General features: G+C 38.8%; 2 protein-coding genes and 1 non-coding gene across 4 annotated transcripts in view; all 3 read left to right on the top strand.

Annotated features, from left to right (window-relative positions):
- Positions 1-649: 649 nt before the first annotated feature.
- Positions 650-10,736, top strand: mnd1 (meiotic nuclear divisions 1 homolog (S. cerevisiae)). The gene is made up of 8 exons (XM_058384586.1): positions 650-930; positions 1,553-1,618; positions 1,866-1,923; positions 2,218-2,366; positions 2,941-3,015; positions 3,416-3,530; positions 6,258-6,302; positions 7,872-10,736. The coding sequence occupies exons 1-8, from the start codon at positions 928-930 to the stop codon at positions 7,976-7,978; spliced, it is 618 nt and encodes a 205-aa protein (XP_058240569.1). The 5' UTR covers positions 650-927; the 3' UTR covers positions 7,979-10,736.
- trnav-aac (transfer RNA valine (anticodon AAC)) lies at positions 1,223-1,295 on the top strand. The gene has a single exon. It is a non-coding gene; the product is annotated as a tRNA-Val (tRNA).
- Positions 10,737-10,869: 133 nt separating the features above from the next.
- The window catches only part of tmem131l (transmembrane 131 like), a 32,531-nt gene continuing 19,089 nt past the window's right edge, over positions 10,870-24,311 (top strand). For both annotated transcript variants that reach the window (XM_058384585.1, XM_058384584.1), the window contains exons 1-3: positions 10,870-11,046; positions 11,975-12,045; positions 14,923-14,966. In XM_058384585.1, the coding sequence (XP_058240568.1) occupies positions 10,938-11,046; positions 11,975-12,045; positions 14,923-14,966 (224 nt within the window). In that variant the 5' untranslated portion in view covers positions 10,870-10,937. The remainder of the gene's footprint in view (positions 11,047-11,974; positions 12,046-14,922; positions 14,967-24,311) is intronic.

Genomic DNA, 24,311 nt, shown 5'->3' with positions numbered 1-24,311 from the left:
CTACAGCAGCTGATTCCAGCCGTGTGTGTGTGTGTGTGTGTGTGTGTGTTATACTGTAGTACTGTGAGGAAAACACAACACGTTCAGGTTATCACACCACCAGGAAGCTGTTAAGGTCACAAATTCATGATTGTCTCGTTTATACCTGCTGTTTAGGAGGAGAAAGTGAGTGCAAGCTAACAAACACTACTTTTAGTGTGTTCATGCTGGGAAACCTAGTGCACTATGAAGACCAGGAGGATGTGCATGACCTGAGAACAGTAAGCAAACAGACCCAGGAACTCCCTGAAGAGATTACATCACACTTTGGATTGGGGGATGTCTGGTCAGGACCTGGAATTCAGCGCAAGTCTGGACTGACCTTCTCAGCCTCTCACCACCATGACCCTCACCAGGAAGAATGAACAATCTAACATCTGATTAAAGTGCCTACAATGGTTAATTAACTGAATTGTTGTTATGAAATAGGGCTGAAAGGAGTGTTTTTGTTCAGTGTTACACATGCACTCAGTCAGCAGCAGCGAAGTAAGAAAACGTGATGAGTCTCCATGTGATGAGTCACACCGCCATCTTGTGTCTGAACTAGATTACTGCACCACACTGACCACTAGATGGCGCCAGTGCCTGTATTTTAAAACAAAATAAACATCTCAACTAACACAAGACCGAGCTGACGGACCACAGTTTCTGCTTTTAGGTTTAATATGATTTGTATGGGTTCAAAAGTGAATAGAAACTAGCCTTTAACAGAGAGCCTAGTGCGTCTTAAATTTTATCGGAAAAAAACATCAGGGACTTTGAAATAAAGGGGCTGCGCATGCGTATTGGAATCGCCACGCTGTTCAGTCCCTGCGTTTATCTGTTGGCGGGAACAACAAAAAAGCTGACTTTCTGACTGAAGATCTTCGTTGAACTTAATTTAAGAAGATGGTAGGTCCAAAAGAAATGTTGTGTTGTGTAGTTATATTCGGTTAAAAGAGGAATAGCGTAAGCTGGCCACGTAGACATTTGTTTGTTGTGGTTAGCCGGTTAGCTTTGTTGAAAATAATAATAATAATAGCTATTGCTAATTGTACAATTATACGACGATGATTAATTTAAGTGAAATATAATCAATCGGATTATTGTCACATGGTAAAATATATTTTTTATCTATTGTACGTGTAATGAGTTATTGGTCGTAGCTAGAAAACCAGACGTTGGGAGCTTGTATGTCAGCTCAGTTCCCGTAGTGTAGTGGTTATCACGTTCGCCTAACACGCGAAAGGTCCTCGGTTCGAAACCGGGCGGGAACAAGTGAAAACGTCTTTTTAACATTCTGTTTATTCACTACTATAAAATATAATCTACATTTTATTTGAAGTGTTTGTTAACTCGTTAATGCACGTAGTACTTTTCCTAAACCATATATTTTCTTTAAATTGTAATTCTAATACTTCATAAACAATATGCACAGGAGATTTGAATAGATTAGCCATGCATTTGTTTGCCATGTAAACAGTCTGCTCATGTACCAAATCATATTCTCACTGGCCGTGATTTCTCCAAACAGTCCAAGAAGAAAGGCCTGAGTCTGGAGGAGAAACGAAGCCGGATGATGGAGATATTCTTCGAAACGGTAATTGAGTTTCATTTCATCTCGCGTACACAATTATAGGATTGATGTTCGTGTCAAGGGAGCCTGTGTCCAGATATACACTTTATAAGACAAACATGAGCATTCGCCTTGTGATTTTAAGCGGAGTTCAGAGGATCGACAGGAAGTGTTTATAATACAATATTGCTTGTGTTAAACATTGTAAGATTGGGAGTGGGTTAAAAAAAAACAAACAAACAAAAAACTGTTTTGTCCTTGTCTCCATCAGAAAGACGTGTTTCAGCTGAAGGACATTGAAAAAATCGCCCCAAAAACCAAAGGCATCAGTAAGTAAATTTCCGAACTTTGTAGATGCCTGTAGAAGAAAATTTTTCCAAGATAAGGAAAAAGTCTTAAAGAAGACTTGCTGATATATGAGATTAATATTATGTTAATGTTTTAACGGTTATCATGATATATGATAGAATTATGTGTAACATCTATAGAGTAGAATTATTCTTAATTGTAATTATTGTAAAACATTTCCATTAAGACACCTTGTGTGACAGTTGTGTGAAATTTCCTTCATCATCCATGGTTTAACAATTGTTTTATTTTATTCAAAACCCCCATTTTTCTAGCTCCCATGTCGGTGAAAGAAGTGCTGCAGAGTCTGGTGGATGACAACATGGTGGACTCGGAGCGAGTCGGAACCTCAAATTATTTCTGGGCTTTTCCCAGTAAAGCGCTTCACGCCCGCAAGCGCAAACTGGAGGATCTGGAGAAACTGGTGAGAAACGTGCTGAAAAATTCACGGGAAGGAGGGATGTAAGGATATGACATTGATTAGTAATTAAATGCTGTATATTTTATTCACTGTTCACATATATTATTATTATATTAAAATATTTTTTTGATTATTTGTAGAAAGAAATCGCCTATTGCACCTTTAATGCTCGATCAGCACTCTGCAAATGTTACAGTTAGATGTTATACAGCGTCTCAGTACATCATTTATTTTCTTCTCATATATATATATATATATATATATATATATATATATATATATAATATCTGGATTTTATACCGTTGCCATATTCCAGACATTGGAGGTCATGTATTTCTGTGGTTTCTGCCGTGGCTCGTCTCACGAATGTTAAAGCGATTTGGACGAAATTCAGTCGGATCTGAGACGCCGCTGCTCCAGAGTCGGATTACTCTGCTTTTTTAAAATTATAATTCCATATGCAGACTTTTGGAGCAAGCTCTATATGTTTATTTATTCTTCCCGACAGCCAGATTTTGAATGTTTGTAGATCATAAAGCAATAAAAAGACATGGGGGACTTTTATCTCTTTCTGCAGCACGAGGACGGAAAGCAGCGGCAATCGGTTCTTCAGCAGGCCGTTAAAAAAGCCAAAGAGGGACGACAAGATACCGTAGGAGCTTCCTGTCTCACACTCGCACTCATTCAGCTGGAATTAAGTGTTTTATAAAGTAATATAGTGTTATATTAAGCACAGCTTGGTTTAATATCACCAAGATGGGTTCCTCAAATCTTGCCCTGGAGGGCCAATCCACTGTAGAGTTTAGCTCCAACCCTGATCAAACTCATCTACCTGTGATTTTCTAATCATTGCTCAGGTGGGTTTGATTAAGGTTTGCGCTAATCTCTGCAGGAAAGTGGATCTCGTGGGCCAGTTTTTGAGGGTCTCTGTTCTAAATATAATACACCAGAAGCATTGACAGATCAGTGTGTCAAAAAACATAAAGAGATATAAATGTGAAAAAGTAAAAATCGTGTATTCATCTCCGAATCTTGTGTGTGTGTGTGTTTAGGAGGAGAGAGCAGATCTTCACAAGGAGCTCACATCCCTGAGAGAGCAGAGAGACACGCTGCGTGCTGAGCTGGAGAAGTATAAAGAGTGTGATCCAGAAGTGGTGGAGGAAATGCGTGAGTACTGCAGTTCAACACTCTTGACTGTACTTATCCGTGTTATCAGAGCTGATCGCATTTCCAGAGAACTGATAACACCTTTCTATCATGCGTGTTGTTTTTTCTTTACTTTAGTCTGTCATCTCATGTTTATAACAGTATGTATGCAGAAGCCTTGCACCACCCTGCTTTCATAATCAAACAAAACACACAAAAGGTTAAGCACAGCACACCAAATGATGTCATATCAGCTGTATTAGCCGCACCCGTCTGACTCTCATGCAGATGTGCGGCCTCTTGGTTTTTGCCATGAAGCAAATTGACACTTTATTGTTATACGCATAGGAGTATAAAGAAGAACCCCAAATAACTGCCCCCCCCCCAAATTACTATCAAGTAGCGCATGGTCTGGCTTGTGTGGCCCTGACTTCCTGTTTCAGTGGAAATTAATTCGAATAACGCTGCGGGTAATAACTCAAAGAATATATTGGAATAAAAGGATTTCAAGATTCCCCACGAAAGCAAGACAGAAATGTATCGCAGTAGTACAGGATCACTTCTCTCAATCATCACAGAGTCAAGCCTTCATGCTTTTGTCTTCAGAGCTGAACAGAGTATAATCAAAGAGCTTAAGAATGGCCTGGGCGAGGAGCAGTGATAAATGTTAATGTGAGTAATTTATTCTGAACTGCTGTGACTTTGATCCGTTCCCTGTGAGCGACGGTTCAGTGGGCGTGTTTGCACAGGCATGCTTTTTTTTTTCCCCGCTCTAAAGCGTTTCATCATGCAGTTAGAAGGAAAGCGATAACATTTACCGTAATCCTAGTTCGCGCTTTCACCAATTACCGGGGTTCTACTGGATGAAATGAGTTCATATGAGAAATGACTCGCTTTACAGTGACCCAGTTACAGAGTCTCGCATTGGTCATGTTCTCTTTTATTAACTACAACGAAACGAAAGATCAGATACAAACTCACATCGAATAAACTGCAACACGATATCATCAAGCTAAAAATACACACCATCGCACTGTTCGAATGGCCGTGACATGTCACATTGATGCCACCCATGTCTATAAACGACTTTAGAAGTAACTCTAGAAGCTGGTGTAGAATTTTATACACAGATTAAACACAGCTGAATTGTGGCTGACTGAGACAATGCATCGCTCCATACAAGGCACTCTATCGATCTGAGCCTCAGCGTGTCTTGACTTGTCCTCATCTAAACCTATGCACCAGAAAACCTAACGACCATCAACACACTTACTGCAGCCAGACAATACAAAACAATACCAGCCAGCTGTAAGGAGATAACAACGTGATGTTTAGTCAAGAGGAAATGTAGCAGGTTAGTCCTTTTAGGCTTGCAGAAATCTTGTGGATATTATGATAAAATTCATATAAAATGAACAACTTATATTGTCTGGTTGAAGTGGCAATTCATTTTATAATTTTAAGCTTTCCAGAAAAAATTAATATGTTGGCAATGGATAAAGATCATTAAAGCTGGAAATGTTTAGAAAATATTTTTTTTAGATATTTATAATAGGTAATGTTATTATATTTTATATACTGTCATGTAATTAGAAATAATAGATAAATAATATAATAAAGAAAATAGATTAAGTATGAAGATATTCAAGATTTTAATCTTTATAAATAATATTTATATTTAAACTTTATTTAAATATAAATGTTTAGATTATATTTCTGTCCCTATTATTATTATTATTATTTATCATTTTTGACTACATTTATTTAGGTTTTATTCTTTGAGCTACATTTTAAATGCATTATTATTACTATTATTATTTTTTAAATAATTTAATACTGAATAAGTAGTTAAAATTAAGAGTAAAAATGAAGGGAAACAAAAAAAGTTGATCAGAAATCTGAAGAGAGGAGAAAATGATTGTTTGTTTATTTCTTCTAAATATTATTATTATTATTATTATTATTATTATTATTTACCTTTTTTGACTACATTTTTTTAGGTTTTATTCCTCTTAAAAGCATGATTATTTTATTTTGTTATTACTGAATAAGTAGTTAAAATTAAGAATTAAAAAAGAAAGAAAAGGGAAACAAAAAAGTAGATAAAAATATGAAGAGAGGAGAAAATTATTGTTTATTTATTTTACATATTATTATTATTATTATTATTTATTTTTTTATTTTAAGTTTTATTGTTCTAAAAGCACTTTAAGCTACATTTTAAACACATGATTCTTTTATTTGATTGTTACTGAATAAGTAGATAAAAATTAAGAATAAAAAAAGAGAGTGAAGAGGAACAGAAAAAAGTAGATAGAAAAGAGAGAAGAAAATTATAGTTTATTTCTTCTTCATATTATTATTATTATTATTATTATTATTATTATTATTATTATTGTTGAGGTGTAAAGTCAGTTCTCAACCCTTAAATTGTGAGTGTAGTGTAAAACCAACTTTGTGTAGAATTTCAGTTGTGCCAGAGATGTTTAAAGAGCACTGAACCTCTGTGTTCACACATGAAGAAATCATTATCCTCCTCACAAAATCCTCCTCACTGCAGCTGCTCTTATTACTCTGTACACAGCGGATTTGTGCACTTACAGTCATTATGTAGTCATTATGTTTTTTTTCTATAGTCAGAACTGAGCAGACAGAATTTAAGAAGAGTCTGGCACGAGAGAATGCAGTAAATGTCATTTTAATAGTATAAAATCAATACTAAAACTGCATAATGTTGTGCTTCTGTAGGTAAAGACAACGTCACAGCGAAGGAAGCCGTGTCCAGATGGACTGGTAAGTTTCAGCTGTAGGAAATGATTTCTCTCCCTGAGCTTTCAGAATGATTAAATCCACCATAATCCGGGGACTGAAATGGTTTTCCCAGTGGCCATATCTAGATGTCCGATCACACACACTGACTGTAGTGAGACCAGAGCACATGTTCAGCGTCTCTTTATCTACACTGCAACGTTTATGTCCATAGTCCTGGGCTGCATCCCAAATCCCCGTACTTCTGAAGGAAATAGAATGAGATTAGTATGTTAAACCTAGTGCATGCTGGTACGTGCTATTAACTAGACCGATTCGCGTTTAACAGTGACCGAAGATTTCTTCGTTACCATGACAACAAGATCTTTCTTACAATAGATGAGGTATTAATGTGTAATAGAGAGGCTTGAAATTGCTGTGCCATCATTACAAATTGTCTGTGTGAATACACCATTTTTCAAAATGTTTACATTTTGTTATGTCAAAACATCCACCTTGTTCCAAGCAAGCCATGGAGTCATGGCCTTATGCTTGGGGTCATTTGGGGTCATGTGAATGTCTTCCCCAGTTCCTGCAGCTAAAAAGCATTATGCTGCCACTACAAAGCTTTACACTGGGAATGGTGTTGTTTTGGTGAATAAGGCTGTGCTGGCAAAAAGTATTACCATTTATTTTTATAAAACCTTCTGCCAGTTTGTTAAGAAATGGCTTTCTTCTTGCCACAAAATCCATAAAGGTTGTTATTTGGTTCCTGGTGGTCTCTCTGACCGAGAGTCTTTTTTTCCCAGTTCAGTTAGACACTCATTTTTTGGCAGACTGTGGGTCATGCCATGTACTTTCCATTTCTAAACAATGGACTGAACATTGCTCTGGGGTATCTTTAAACCCTTGGAAATGTTTTTATTGATCCATATCTATCCACAACTTTGTCACGTCCTTGTTTTTATGCGGATCTGCACTTAGTAAACATCTGTTTTTATTCAAGCTACTGAATAAAAATTGATTGCTGTGATTCCACAGACATGTTGAAACAGTTAACGGACTATATGACCTTGAAGGCAATTGATTTCTCAAGGTGTGTGTCCTTTGCAAACCCGAGATATTGTACATTTTTAAATAAGGCTAGAATTGTGGTGTTGTTGGCTTCTTTTGCTTTAATTATTGCTTGTAGATTAGGTAAGGAAAATCTCGTAATGCAATTCATGATTAGACTTTAATTACTGCCTGTAACTAATGGTCGTAATTCCGCAGGTTTGGTTCCTCCGAGGCTCTCGCCTTGGCAAACACTTAAATTAAAGCTGCATTCCAATATTGTTTTTAACACACCCTCGTCGACCTGACCTTATTTCCATTTTGGGAGAAGCTCCGTCTCCGCCCTAAGGGTTGTTCCATTACATTACTGTAGCCTCAGTGATGTCTGTTAGATGAAGTGAGTTGCTGTTGCTGCAGTAATAAACTTCTCAATGTTTTAGAACAATACACACACACAGATTGTGTTAGATTTTTTTGAGCGTACTTTCATTTTTTTACCATGAGTAATTGATCTTATCTTGTACTGTGAATCAATATAACCAATCGATTCTTTTCCCCTAGATAATGTGTTTGCTATCAAATCATGGGCCAAGAGAAAGTTCAGCATGGATGATAATCAATTGGATAAAGCATTCGAGATTCCAGAAGACTTCGACTACCTGGACTGAACAAGTGTCCACACACACACACACACACACACAAACACACACATAAAACACACACCACATGGTAAATAAATGCTATACATTATTTGCTCAAATGCTATCCGTGTAAATAATTATATGTAAACAAATCTTTATGTTCTAATGTTACGTGGTTTCTATAGAAACAACAATGTTTGGTTTCTATAGAAACAAAGAGCTTTACAATACGAAGTGTGTTCTGTTTCTTTAGTAAACTTCGTTTCAGAAGTTTTGCTCTGGACCTATGAGGCTAATGTAGATGATAGCTTCCAGTTTATTACATTGGCTTTGACATGTTTTATAATTCGTTTCATGGTTGGTTTGATTAAAAAAGAAGGACCAACAAACAAAGGTACGCTTCTGAGTTTGAAATGAAGGCCTTTAGAAATGAAATCTGCGTAAAACCTTTGCTGATGTTTTGTTTTTTCATTCGACGAATGTCATCTGATTTTTGCCTGTGTTCAGTATTTTGGGTTGTAAATAAATGCCTTTTCCCTCTCCCGACTGAAACAGACCGCTGGTGTGCTTTGTATATGAGACACGAAACAAATACAGTACAACTTGTGATGGCAGACAAAGATGTTGGTGTATTGTACGTGATAATATTTCAGATTTAATGCTAGCGTGTCATAAATGGTGTATGAATGAGTCATAAATGTACACTTGTGCACGGCTTTTATCTGTGTTTGTCATTCGTGAGTCATACATGAGGCTGTAAAGAGGCTAAACATTATGTTGAGAGGAAAAAAACAGAAGCAATCAGACTGGAATAGACATTTTAATGATGTGTTAAAGAGTTTTGATGAACCACTGTGTTTTGGACTGCAGTGGGTGCACAGACTTAGCAACCAGGTTGCCAGATTGGTAATTTCCAACCTGACTGCAAGTTTCAATGCTAATCATAAACCCAAGGCTCATTCAAGATCCATAAACAGAAATCTTGTCGGTCATATATACGGTTCTGTCTCTGAAATGCAAAATAAACTACACGGGGATTTGTGTTCATGGAAAATAAGCTACACTAAGGACCTTTTTTTTACATTCCTATTGGACCATAAATAGTAAAATTGTATGTGAATAAACTCAACCCGGCAACACAGGAGAATGACTAGTGTTTGGTTACCAGGTTGGAGAAAAACCCACGTTTTATATTACTGTAAGCATTTTCATTCAAATTACAGTCAATGACTTTGTCTGATTTTGTACGTTTTATCCGTTTACAGTTACGCTTAATGTTGCAGAGCTTACTTTATAGCAACTACAAACAGCTGTTTTTAGCAGTAGTTTTAGTAACCTGTTTTAACTGTATACAATATAACCGTATAAATTAATCTACACTTTTAACCTGTTTTAATCAGAGTTTTATTTCATGCAACACTCAGGCAACCAATAAATGCTACAAATTAATCACAAATGAAAAAAATAAATCCCAGATTAACAGCCATGGATTAGCACTAATCTAATTCTGAGTGATCTAACCAAACTAAAACTGGGACTAGTTTTCGGACTTAATAACTCTGCGTTAATATTAAACATAACTGCACCATTTTTTGTATGATGAATATATTTAAATTACTCTAGATCATGTAGCTTTTTTTGTCCTGCACTAAATGTTAATCTTAGGAGTTTAAGTACTTGGCGTCAACAGTCCAGAGTGGAGAAAGGTGTCTGGAGTTCTGTGTGATAGAAAAATATCAGCGAGAATCAAGGGGAAGGTGTAAAAGACAGTGTTGAGACCGGCCATGCTGTATGGTTCAGAGGCAGTGTCACTGAGGAAGAGACAGGAGTCAGAGCTGGAGGTAGCAGAGCTGAAGATGTTGTGGTTCTCTTTGGGAGTGACACGGTTGGACAGGATTCGGAACGAGTACATCATGTTGGATGTTTGGGGGATGAAGTTAGGGAGGCCAGATTAAGATGGTTTGGACATGTTCAGAGGAGGGAGAGTGAGTATATTGGTAGGAGAATGTTGGACATGGAGCTGCCAGGCAGGAGGCAAAGAGGAAGGCCAAAGAGGAGGTATATGGATGGAATAAATGAGGATATGAAGCTAGTGGGTGCAAGTGTTGAGGATGCAGAAGATAGGGATAGGTGGAGAGAGATGATTTGATGCAGAGACCCCTGAAGGGAAAAGCCCAAAGAAGAAAAAGACTAAATGTTAATCTTCACATCATCACCCATATTTTAAAGGTTTAAAGCCACAATTAACACTTGGGACAACACAAATGAAAACAAATCCGGGATTAGTGCTAATCTGATTTAGTTGCAGTTTTTGTGTTAAACTAGGATTAAATGATAGGATAAATAAAATAGGATGCACGTAATCTGGATTATTTCAAAGTTTAAGGTTTAACAGAGCAACATTAATCAATACAATCTTTTTTATTGTTTTTATTTCTGGAAAAAAAATTGATGTCAAAGGTATAGCGTGTATAATGTTTGTATAATGTGTATGTTTTAACCTCTGTTTAAAAGGTTTTCCTCAGAGTTTGAAAGGCAAAAAATAAATCCCAGATGAACAAATTCTGGATTAGACCTAATCTAATCTGCTCCTTGTTTGTGGAAAATAGCTACATTTTTTGACGTAAAGCAAAAACTAGCATTGAATTAAGCACTAAATGCAATCTGTATTGTCTTGAAGTTTCACAGAGCAGGATTAATACATTAAAAAAATTTGGCTTTTAGTCCTGGTTAAAGTTAAAATGTGGTAGTTTCGTTTTTGCAGCCTGGTTTTATTGTGTTTATTGCACGAATGTTATTCAGGTAAGATTAAAAACCTTCATTTTTGGTGTAGATATGTTTGATGGTTTATCATCCACCTGGCAACCTTGGTGAGAGAGAGAGAGCTGGGGAGAGAGAGAGATATAGAGAAAGCGAAGCCGTGTGGCTGCAAGCGCATTGAGAAACAGTGTTAGCCGTGCTAGCTAGCGCTGTTAGCTTAGTTAGCATGGCGGCGCAGAGGGAGTCCCAACACGGAGCGTCGGGAATTAACGTCCTGCTTGGAGTTTTACACATCTTATTACCGTTTTTACAGCGTGGGGATGCTCAGCTAACAGGTCCGCAGACATTTTGAATCCAATAGATGTTTTTATTTCTTCTTATTTTTGATCAACACAATGTCGGAAGAGGGAGAAAAAATAAAGAGCTCCATCTGACAAGCAGCCAAAGGCGCTTCTCTTCTCTTCTCCTCTCTCTTCTCTCTCTTCTCTTCTCTTCTCTTCTCTTTTTGCAGCACCACGTAGGAGTTAGACATATATATTTCTTTCTCTAAAAAAATATTAGACAGTATTTTAAAATGATAACACGTTTGATGTGTGTGTGTATATATATATATATATATATAATATATGTATGTATGTATATGTATATAATGTGTGTGTGTGTGTGTGTGTGTATATTTTTTGTGGTGGTTTAACAGCAGCGAGGCTCCTTTTTTGGCTCCATTTCCTGTGTCAATATGCAACACACACACACACACAAAGCTCAAACGTCAGAAAAAACTTATTATAATTATGCAAGATTTTACTTCAACTTTAAATCAAATATGCTATTTTTTTTTACACTTGGCTGTATTGTTTATAATCGCCATGTTTGTTCGGGGTAGTGTGATTAAAGTATGCTTTTAGATATTTAATATTAAACACGCCTCTGGCAGCTGAAAGTGACCTATTGGAAAATAGTGAGAACTGCAGAGTCACATCTGTGTGTGTGTGTGTGTGTGTGCAGCATAAATGCCATTTGTATGCATTTCGGAAAACATTATGCCTTTGTCTAAACTGTTTTTGTTCAAAATTAGTAGATCTAGATGCACCGTTGCCAAATAGTGAGAGTCAGCAAAGATGTGTTTGTGTGTGAGAGAAATGAGTGTGATATGTTTGTTTTGCAGTCTTGGGATGCATGCAGATTGTTTCAAGCTACACATTATGTTATAATATGACTTTTAAAAATATATTATTATTTTCTTTTTCTCATGACACTCCAAAGCACTGAGTCACATGTCCAGCGTTGTGGAAGTCTGGCAAGCCGAAGATGCAGATTTCCTAATTCCATCGCAGGTTTGTCAAACACACACACACTTAAACACACATTTTCACAATTCTGTATAATACTGTTTATCCTTAGCAATGCAACTATAGAGTATGGAAATGCTGGAAATGTTTATTTGGGAAGAAGTGCATTAGTTTTTCTGTTGTTGTTAATAGAAAACTGTAATACGTTTTGACAGCTTGTCAGTCAAAACAAAGGCCACACCCCCTTTTTAATGGGACAGGTGACATCATGGTAGATGTTTCAAGTCTAACATCAACGCTACACCTTTGTTTGGTTTTGTTTTGTTTTGTTTTTCCTCGTGAGATAAAGGTGGTAAAGGATCCAGCGTTAATCTCGCCTCAGATGCAATGAAGATAGTAGGGTTATCATGATGCGATCATGTTTTTGTGTTACAAAACACATCTTCAGTTGTTATTATTACCATGATAGGTGCAGGGCGGGGGGAAAACCCATGAGGTTGTGCTGTTTTTGGAAAATAGTCAATAGTACAGTGTGATATGTTTCCTGTATAAAGTGATTTATTCCTCATTTACTGCAGCGGTTTCCATTAACACTTCTGTTTTTATTTTGTGGAACGGCAAAAGAATTGTTTCCTGTTTTTTTGCCCCCCCCCCCCCCCCCCCGAAGAAGAAGACTGTTAGAAAGCGTTGAAAATGGAGGCTCCTTCTGTAAATGTGAAGTAAACGCTTAGTGAGGAAAGGCCTCATTAAAGATTAAACACCATCTTCACTCCGATGGCGTTTAGTTGCTGGTGTAACATTGATTAGTGTTAGAATCTAGCGGAAAACTGATCAGCTCATCCTGACCAATCAAATTCGAGAATTCGGCTGGAGGAATCCCTGAAAGAATCTTGCACGGATAACTTAAATTCCGTTTATCCCATTGTTGTTGTTTTAAAGGGGTTGTTTATTTTAAAAACAGGTTCAGCATTGAGCTAGTATCACAAAACTTGAACATTTTGTTCCACCAATGAGCTCTTCATTCTTCATTTCTTGTCACAAGCTGCCACTGCTTCAGACTCGGTGCTTGGACCCCGCACATCGCTGCTTGCAGGGATATTTTGTAACTGTGACATCACCTGCTTAAAAATATCAATCCTGATATCAAGCCTTATTTGGCTGAAGGATTCAATATAATATGCAAATGAGCCTGTTACCTAATTCCTGCCTTTCCCGCAGTTTCCTCATTTACATGTCACTGCCTCTGTGCTGAAATTCTCAGAATCTCTTTACGAGCCGTCTTTAATTTCAGACAGCGTAATATGCAAATGAGACCTCTGACCGATCCTCGAGGTGAAGTTCCTCATATGGCATTGAAGCTGATCACAAACTCGCGCTCCAGCAAACCTATCACAATGCTGTATAACTGGTTATCTGGGGATGGAGGTGTGAAGTGTGTGTTGTGTGAGCTGTGTGTTTTGCATTGTGTTTAGATTTGTGAGTTATTTCAGTGTGTCAGTCGTATTTGTTTAAGCTGATCTTGTTGTTTTATCTGTGGTGTGTGATGTTGCGTTGCTCTTGTATTTTTGCTGCGGTTTTGGGATCGACCGCACAGAGGCGTGATGGAAATTTCCCTTTTTAATTCTACCATCATTTGTGGTGTGTTTTTTTTTTTTTCTTTTCTTTTGTAGTTGTTTTTCCAGTTGAACCTGAATGCACTGTCATGTTGTGACCGAGTTGTTAGAGCGCCGGATTGTGTTTTGTCTCTAATAAAAAACGTTTCTCACACTGCGCTCCTGACCATTTTGGTTGCTTTGTTTATTTATAGAGTGAAATACTGAAATTTTTTTTTCCCTCTCTGAGATTATCTGCAGTGTCGAGTCGAACGGCGTTTATGATCACTGACATTTATTCCTTTCTTCTTCTTTTTATATTTTTATTTATTTATTTTTTCATTAATATTGATTTGGATGAACTGGCGATATTTTTAGTATTAGTTGTATAATATAATTTAAAAAAATAATTAATAATAATAATAAAAATAATTCTGAAAGGCTTTGCTAAATTTTATATTAGTTTTATTTTTGTTAATTTGTTTGAATTTCAGATGGAGGACAATTAGGAATGGCTCTTTATTTTTTATTTATTTATTTATTTATTTAAAATTTAGCATGTAATAAAAAAATATATAAATAAATAAATTCTTTTCTTCTTTTTTTTTCTTGTCTTCTTTTGTATTTTATTTTACTATCCGTTTTTTACTTTACATTATTTTACTTGAAAAGTATGTCAAAGTAGAATTTAATTCAATGTATTGTTTTAGAGACACTCATTAAGAGTGTGTAAGTAGGTGTGTGTGTGTGTAAGTAGGTGTGTGTGGGGGGGTGGTTTGTGGAAGAAAAAGAGAAGCGTTCTAATGTGACTGTAAAGGAGAAGTGAGATTTCTATTGTCTTATTAACTTCAGATTATAAACCGAGCCGTTGCACACTGAGGTCACTCCCTCAGTCAGGTTTATGACCGCTTATAAATGCATTATAACCTATAAGAACGGTTTCAGTTTTCTCTCTCTCTCTCTCTCTCTCTCTCTCCTGTGGATCTTCACTTCTAATGACATGAGCGTAGGTTTGTAGTAAATCCGGTCATTTTGCGTCTCAGATGTAGGTTTGTGTGCTGTAATTTAATTTGGTGAGTAAATCCGGTGCAGTTTATGAGCCGGTGGTGATGCTGAGACAGTAGAGATATGTGATGAGTCAGCATGATTCAGTTAATCAGAGAAATGTTCGGAGTCAGCTGTGTTCCCCGTTTACGAGTCAAGCGTTGCCTTCTTTTGTTTCCCTGGAAACCGTTCCATCCTGACTGTGTAGCACTTTTTAGTTTGCAGTGTGTGTGCATGCTGTGTATACCTGTGCAGTGTGTGAATAAAGTGTGTGTGTGTGTCTTAGGCAGTGGAAGAGCGGAGTCCAGAGAATCTCCGTCAGGAGGACAGGTGAGTGTGTCACAACACGCGCACACACACACACACACACAATGTACACTACACACTTACAACAGCTTGCATCACACACACAGTCACTTCATTTGCGCTTTATTAAGTGTTTATATCACGATAACGAGCATTTGATATAGTATTTAAAATCTGTCCATCATTTCCGGACACATCCAGACAGAAATATTCAACCGGGAGGGACAGAAGGAGTGGAGAAAGGGATAAAGGAGAGCAGAGGCTGACAGGAGAATGAGGAAGAGAGGGAAAAAAAGTGGAGGAGAGGGGGAGAGAGAGGCTCAGAAGATGAGCTGAGAACACATGTGGAGGAGAGAAACAGGAAGACAAGACGATAAAGGAAGAGGAGATGATGTATGGCCAGGAGAAGTAGTGAGAAGTGAGAAAGGGGGGAATTGAAGGAGAGGGAGAAGGAAGACGAAACAAAAACAGAAGAATAGGAACGGAAGATGTGTAGACAAAAATGTCGAGGAGAGAAGAGCAATCAGGACACAGGTTGAGAATGAAATGGAGGAGAGAAGAAAGCAGGAGGATGAAAGAGGAGAGGAAGGAAGGAAGGAAGGAGAGAGATAGGGAAGAACAGAGAGATGTGAGGAGCTGAGAAAGAACATGAAGACAAAAAGATGATGATGATGAGGAAAACAGGAGAGGAAGGAAAAGAATAAAGGAGAGAAGAAAAGATGGGAGGAGAAGTGTGTGTGTGTGGCTGAAATACACACCATGTGTCGTCTTTTGAGTTTTATTAGAGAGAGAGAGAGCTCTGAGTTGACTGTGTGGAATATAAATATTCTCAAGCTCATTAATATTCATGAATATTAATTTCTTATTGAGGTGTATTTAAAAATTTAAACCGTTCTTTGATTCTATCGTTATAACTGGTACCTTGAATTGACTTTATTAAAGATATTTATTAACTTGTTAACTGTTGTAGCCTGTGAGCAACCAGATGTTGTGAATAATCATCGATCCTGGCGTAAAGGACTGGAGATATTTATAGACGGTTTGAGTAGACATTTAATTTTTTGTTATTTTGTACTGTTTATAGAACTAACAATCTTGGCATGGTAGAATTGTGTGTGTGTGTGTTCAGCAGTGTTTAGCTGTTTCACATTTTCTTTGTCGCTGCTGCTGGTTAGCGTCAGTTCATGGAAAACTTGAATGCTGTGTATATCCCTGTACCTGCCTAATATGGGCATGCATGCCCTGTGTGTGTGTGTGTGTGTGTGTGTGTGTGTGTGTGGGTTAGGTGCCACTGTATTGTGCATGTTGAGAGTCAAATGCAAATCTAGGGAACAGAATATGTTACACACACCTTTTTCTCTGTACACTCCAAATAAACAGTCATTTATCCACAGTGTGGACGTGTCCCAAACCACACACACACTACACTACAAAGGCTCCATAAACAACCTATGTTAATGTACACGCCACATAAACACTGTAATCTATGGATGTGTTTCAATCTACACATGGTATACACTCTATAGACCACATACACACCGTCAGGTCACTGATCTGATGTGGGCGTGTCCCAAATTCACACACTTCCATAATCCAAAGCATAACCGTTCTTATTATTGTGGACATGTCCAAAACCACACAACCTTTTCTGTGCACATCTTCAAGTGTCGCAGTGCATTATGGGTAATTTGTGTGGGACAGCAAGCTGTTTTTGGATGTCCTGCACTGTTATTTAGTGCTCATGTCTGAAGAGTCCCAGAATAGTGCACTATGTAGTGAACAGTGTGTGGTTTAAGATATAAAGGTTACTAGGTGTATGTGCCATTCACTGCGTGTGTGTGTGTGTGTATGGGGTGACCTTTGTGCAACCAAAAGAATCGTTACTTTCACTTTTGTCATTTTCCCCACTTCCTCTGCAGACATTTACATACACACACACATACGTGCATGTACACCATATACACACATTCTTATACGTTTATAGGCATGCACACAATGGTACATATATATATATATATATATACACACACGCACACACACTTTTATATATAGTTACACACATGCAGGTTCAGAGCAGTCCCTGGTTCTTATCGCACGCCTACACACACTTGTATATAGATACACATCTGAGACATCAAATGGCAGCACAAAGCAGGGCTTTGCATGCATATACACACACACACACATGCGCACACACACACACACACAGGCAGACACTTGTAAGCATATAGTTATGCACACACTGATGCATGAGAGCCTCGCATGTACATTGTGACAGATGCATATATAGACAATCACAGTCGTGGTTTTAAACACATGGATACACACACACACACACACAAACATACACACACTGGTTTTAAATATACATGTGCATACCTGCACGCATTTATGTTCAGCACATTCTGGTTTTAACATACACGCCTACACACACGTGTGTAAGGACAGAAAAATGGCAGCACAAGGCCAGGTTTCTCACACACACACACACATACACACACATACACACACATAGTCACACATTCAGGTTCAGCTCAGTCTTTCAGGTTTAAGCTCAGGTTTTATCTCATCTCTACACCTGCCATACTGTAAAGTTGACAAAAACTGTGTTTAATCCCATACAGAGTGGAGGAACTGTCTTAGCTCAAACCCTGCCTCCATATTTCTCTCTCACTCTCTTATACATACTCATACACACACCCATACACATGCATAGAGAGAGAGAGAGAGAGAGAGAGTGTGTGCAGGTTTCACTCTGGGAATTGACTGCTTTTAATAGACACATTAAAACACACGCGTCAGCTACAGAAATCTTACAGCTGAGAGTCACAGCAATGAACATGCACACTCACTACACAGAAGAGCACACACACTTCACACAGCTGTGTGTGACTCACACATATACACACACACTCATACACACACATGCACTTGAGTGCAGTTTAAATGCCTGTTTCAACCCAAAAGCAAAATATATTAAAGCAGATTTTTGAGCACTTTTTGATTTCTATATTTCAAAAATGAATCTCAGAATTGAGTAGAGTTCTGCAGACAGAGTTCTACAGATGGAGTTCTAAAAGATGGCATTCTGTAGATGGCGTTCTATAGATGGAGATCTAAAAGATGGCGTTCTATAGACAACGTTCTGTAGACGGAGTTCTAAAAGATGGCGTTCTGCAGACGAAGTTCTACAGACGGTGTTCTATAGACAGAGTTCTACAGATGCCATTCTATAGACGGAGTTTTAAAAGATGGCATTCTACAGATGGAGTTCTATAGACGGAGTTCTAAAAGATACCTTTCTATAGGCGGAGTCCTAAAAGATGCCTTTCTGTAGATGGCTTTCTACAGACCGGGGTTTACAGACGCCGTTCTACAGGTGGAGTTCCACAGACGCCGTTCTACAGACGGAGTTCTAAAAGATGCCTTTCTATAGACAGAGTTCTAAAAGATGCCTTTCTACAGACGGCGTCCTGCAGACCGAGGCTTACAGACGGCGTCCTGCACACCGAGGCTTACAGACGGCGTCCTGCACACCGAGGCTTACAGACGGCGTCCTGCACACCGAGGCTTACAGACGGCGTCCTGCACACCGAGGCTTACAGACGGCGTCCTGCAGACCGAGGCTTACAGACGGCGTCCTGCAGACCGAGGCTTACAGACGGCGTCCTGCAGACCGAGGCTTACAGACGGCGTCCTGCAGACCGAGGCTTACAGACGGCGTCCTGCAGACCGAGGCTTACAGACGGCGTTCTGCAGACCGAGGCTTACAGATGGACTTCTAAAAGATGGCGTTCTACAGACTTGAGTTCTACAGACCTTTGAGTTGATTTCTGCGACTTCTAAAGACTTCTGAGGTTCTGCGTCTTCAGCGTTCTGAATTCTAAAGTTCTCTTCAATTTTTTGGAGTTCTAACTTTCTAAATTGACCTATTTTAAAAACAAGTTTAATTTAAATCCTTTCAAATCTTTGAAAGTTTTAACCGTATGTAAAGTTAAGTAACTTTGAGGTCTCTCAAGATCTGAGTGTGGGTTGAAAGAAGGTGAATTTGTGTGTGTGTGTGTGTGTGTGTTGGAGAGCTATATGAAGGTCAGGTGCTGTACACACTCTTTACCTCACTTGTGATTATTTAAATTTGCTTTGACTTTCAAATTCCACTCGTTGTTTTTGGAGCTTTGTGGTTGGAAACTGCGCTGCTTCACCCTGCGTCCATACAAACATCTCACTCACTTCACCTGCAGCTTGTCATCCATCCTGTACAGCAATGTAGGTTATAAGGGTTTTTCTGGTAAAATGTATATATTGTCACCTGCCTGCTAGGATTTTCTTGGCTGGCAGATTTGCGGTTGAGTTCTAAAGCATGACCAGGAGTGAATGTTAATAGATAGCTGTAATTGCTAAGGATGCACATACATTGATGTTACACCAGAGATTGAGGTCATCTGAAATAATAAAAAGAAATGACCTAGTAATGATTTTTTTTTTCTCCATCCTTTGTCAGGAACATTGGTGTTTAATCAGATGCTGAGAAAATGCTGCTCTTATTGAAAATGAGAACACAGTGCTAGAAGTTGTTTGTGTCTTTGCTGCTGACCTTTGTATTTTCACATCATACATGTATATTGCTTGCAGAACTGTGTGCGTGTGTGTGTGTGTGTGTGTGTGATGCAACCCACAGACTGTACACATTTAAGCGTTTGGGTTTGACTGGTGCACAATTTGAGCCGTGAAGTCGTTGTTTGAAGCCGCAGACTCAACCAATCCCCGCTTTCATAAACCTTAATTATTAATAATGATATAATACAATATACATTTTGTTCCACTGCTTCAAAATGAGCTCCATAAAAACACTTCTTGTAACCCTTGCGTTTACCGTAACAGTGGGTTTCGTTATGCGTGTTGCTCTCGTCCTTGGGTTAGCCTTTGGCCTCCAGGAAATGATGTCATACGGAGGAAGTGGAAGACGTTCTGATGATTTCTCAAGGGAGCGTTGTGTGAACCTCTCACCGCAGTGATAATGACTATAGTCAGAAACCAGTTATATAATGTTATATACCAGTTATATAATAAACTCGGTATCATCCTGTTGATGTGTTTTGTATGTTAAGAGATTAAAGTCCTGGTAATTCTTTCCTAGTTTTGTGGAAATGTGTGTAAGTTTCCTTATTAACAGAACGTTGCAAAAGGTTTCAGCAGAGTTTGAAGAAGTCAGTTAACTGTGTGTGTGTGTGTGTGTGCGTGCACTGCATGGTGAAACCTGTTTTGAGGAATTTGGGTGTATGCAGTGTGTGTGTGTGTGTATAGGTGGGTGTGTTTTGTGCATTATTTCTGTAATTTTAAAGGGTCAGTGCTGGTTGGTGTGTTGATGTGTATTGCTGCAAAGTTTCACACCTCCTGCTCAGCTATGTTCTTTCATGCCTTTCTGTTTAGTGCCAAGCCTGCAAATAGCAGCTACACACACACGTGCGCGCACACGTGCACACGCTTACTGTTTACCCACAACTTCCCAGTGCACAGTCACATTGAACTTCACATATTTTCTAAAAAAGAGTTTTGCGTATTTCTTTGCTCTCTAATAACAATCAGACACACACGTTTTCATTACAGCTGTGCGCTCACGTCTGAACGTATTCACGGTCGACGTGCTGCTTTAGCAGTTTGGACGGACAGATTTTATACAGATGACGAAGATTAAGTTAAGCGAATGATTCTAGACAAAACAGTGAGGTGTAGCAGCACTAGCAGGACAAAAACTAAACTGTCCACACTAGTAGATGGAGCTGAAGCTCTGTTTTAGATGCAGTGATAGGATTACAATGACTCTGGCTAAGAAAACATCATCCATCTCACCATTTGTCTCAGATAAGCTTTAAAATAAACATTAAAAAAACTTCCACTGCTGCTAAAGTCATAAGACACATGAGTTTACTGTTCCCTCACTCAAATGGATATTTCTTCAGTTATAAACGTGCAACTTACATATCCAGCACTGTTCTTCATGATTTATTTTCATTTTTAGTTATTTCATTACCATTATAGTTCTCTCTCACTCTTGTGTAAAGTTGATATGTATCTCGTTTATGCTTCATGCAGCTGAGTTTCGCCCTCGAGCGTCTCAGACATGTTGGAGCACAGACTTCAATTCGTTCACACACTCGAACACGCTTTATATACTCACCGTGCGCTGAGGAAAACACACACATTACAGTGTCCATATTGTCAACATTGAGCTTTGAGAAAGTGTGGTTCTGATTTCTAGCATCAAACCCCAAGTGCTGCTTCTACTGATCTGAGTGATAGTGATACGATCATCAGCAAACATTTTTATCCTGCGAAATGATTTCAACCTAGTGATAGCAAGCTGTTGCAATTTCAGCTGTTTTGTCCCATCCTGTCTCCTCACTGAGGTAAAAGATGTTCTTCCAGTCTGGCTAGTGTCTTCATTTTTGCGTGACATGCAGTGTTTATCGGCTTGTTGTTTTTAGCAGTTGCGCAGATATGTGACAGCTTTGCGCTGCTCTCTACCACTATTCCACTCAGTTTTGTCAGCGTTTCACGTCACAGCTTGTTTTCGGAGATGTACTTTGCTACCTCTGGCCTGGAATCAAGAGCTCCAGCGCTTCGGTTACCGACTCTGACTCGATCCTCTAACATATCTGTACACACTGCAGTACCATTGTTAGCCCTGAAAAATATTTAAATGAATGTTACAGCTCAGTTTACACGAGTGTACATGCGTTTACATGGTCCATTAGTGTGTGTATCAGACACCGCTACTTATCAGCCTAATAAATAACACAATAGTGCATAGTAACATACTAAGTAATCCAAAGACTTGCACTTTCGTACTAGCATACTAAATAGTATAGAATTATACCCAGCCACACTAAAAGCATACTACTTAATCTTAAATTGTACTGCAAATTACTGCTTTACAGCAAATGAATATAATTCGAGTAATAATAGGGAAAAATATGTACTAGCCTACTGAACAGTCTCAAAGCGCATACTGTTATATTAAATAGTATAAAAGTGCATACTACTGAACCCACTGTTCATCTTAATACATAATACAACCAACCATGCATACTGGTATACTAACTAGTCTCAAATGGCACCATACTAAGTAGTGTAGAACTCTAACCTACTATACTAAATAGTGTAAAAGTGTATACTAGCATACTACATAGCACTAAATAGTGCAAAGAGAATAGTGTAAAAGTGCATACTAAGAACTACTATGTGCATTACATAGCCTAACAGTTTGGCCCAAAACCCCACCAAAGCATAATCAGTGTTGTAAAAGTGTGTCCTAAGTAGTGCATACTAGCATACTAGGTTTAAACCAGCATTTCCCCTAGCCAAGACTAGAAAATTGTCCAGAAATGCATACTCGTGTACTAATTAGTGTAGCATTTCATGCTAAATAGGCTAAACCTGTATCCCATCATACTGAATCGTGTGTGTTAGCTGCTGTACCCCATAGCTAGATGCTTCTAATAAGTCCAAAGTAATGTCCTAATACAATCAATAGTCCAGTGCTGCATACTAGCTTACTAAATAGTGTAAAAGTGCATACGGGCACACTGCACAGTCCAAAACAACATCCTAAAGATATCTGCACTCAAAAGGTGCATACTAGAATACTGAGTAGTATAATACAACATCGTACCATACTAAATAGTGTTGAAATGCATACTGCATAGCCTTGGAGTATTGAATAATCCATTCATTATTGTTCTTTAAGAGACTGTCATTTTTCTGTCAATGATTTTGTATTTATAAATGTAGTTGCTGAAGTTGCACGATGTTAAACGTAATACGTGTTAATCGACGTGTACGTTTGTGTTGAACGATCATCTGTTCTTCAGGGTCGATACACAAGGAGGAAATGCACCGAGAAATGTCAGAAAAAAAAAACCCCTGACAACTGTTGTGTTTGAAAGACAGGAAAACGAGTATCTAACTGTTGGCAGTGTAATCAGCAGCTAGGGAGCAGCTGTGTGAGCCGTCTGTCAACCAGGCCTGATCATTTTCCACCACTGCGAACACACACACACACACACACACACACACACACACACACACACATACATATATATATATATATATATATATATATATATATATATATATATATATATATATATATATATATATATATATATACACTATATTGCCAAAAGTATTCGCTCACCCATCCAAATAATCAGAATCAGGTGTTCCAATCACTTCCATGGCCACAGGTGTATAAAATCAAGCACCTAGGCATGCAGACTGTTTTTACAAACATTTGTGAAAGAATGGGTCGCTCTCAGGAGCTCAGTGAATTCCAGCGTGGAATTGTGATAGGATGCCACCTGTGCAACAAATCCAGTCATGAAATTTCCTCGCTCCTAAATATTCCACAGTCAACTGTCAGCTGTATTATAAGAACGTGGAAGTGTTTGGGAACGGCAGCAACTCGGCCACGAAGTGGTAGGCCACGTAAATTGACGGAGCGGGGTCAGTGGATGCTGAGGCGCATAGTGCGAAGAGGTCGCCACCTTTCTGCAGAGTCAATCGCTACAGACCTGCAAACTTCATGTGGCCTTCAGATTAGCTCAAGAACAGTGCGCAGAGAGCTTCATGGAATGGGTTTCCATGGCCGAGCAGCTGCATCCAAGCCATACATCACCAAGTGCAATGCAAAGCGTCGGATGCAGTGGTGTAAAGCACGCCGCCGCTGGACTCTAGAGCAGTGGAGATGCGTTCTCTGGAGTGACGAATCGCGCTTCTCCATCTGGCAATCTGATGGACGAGTCTGGGTTTGGCGGTTGCCAGGAGAACGGTACTTGTCTGACTGCATTGTGCCAAGTGTAAAGTTTAGTGGAGGGGGGATTATGGTGTGGGGTTGTTTTTCAGGAGCTGGGCTTGGCCCCTTAGTTCCAGTGAAAGGAACTCTGAATGCTTCAGCATACCAAGACATTTTGGACAATTCCATGCTCCCAACTTTGTGGGAACAGTTTGGAGCTGGCCCCTTCCTCTTCCAACATGACTGTGCACCAGTGACCAAAGCAAGGTCCATAAAGACATGGATGACAGAGTCTGGTGTGAATGAACTTGACTGGCCTGCACAGAGTCCTGACCTCAACCCGATAGAACACCTTTGGGATGAATTAGAGCGGAGACTGAGAGCCAGGCCTTCTCGTCCAACATCAGTGTGTGACCTCACAAATGCGCTTCTGGAAGAATGGTCAAAAATTCCCATAAACACACTCCTAAACCTTGTGGACAGCCTTCCCAGAAGAGTTGAAGCTGTTATAGCTGCAAAGGGTGGACCGACGTCATATTGAACCCTATGGATTAGGAATGGGATGTCACTTAAGT

This window comes from Hemibagrus wyckioides, linkage group LG29 (genome assembly GCF_019097595.1).
Source record: "Hemibagrus wyckioides isolate EC202008001 linkage group LG29, SWU_Hwy_1.0, whole genome shotgun sequence".
Classification (NCBI taxonomy): Eukaryota; Metazoa; Chordata; class Actinopteri; order Siluriformes; family Bagridae; genus Hemibagrus; species Hemibagrus wyckioides.
The sequence above is the reverse complement of the archived record's forward strand: the minus strand, read 5'-3'. Positions and strand labels throughout refer to the sequence as shown.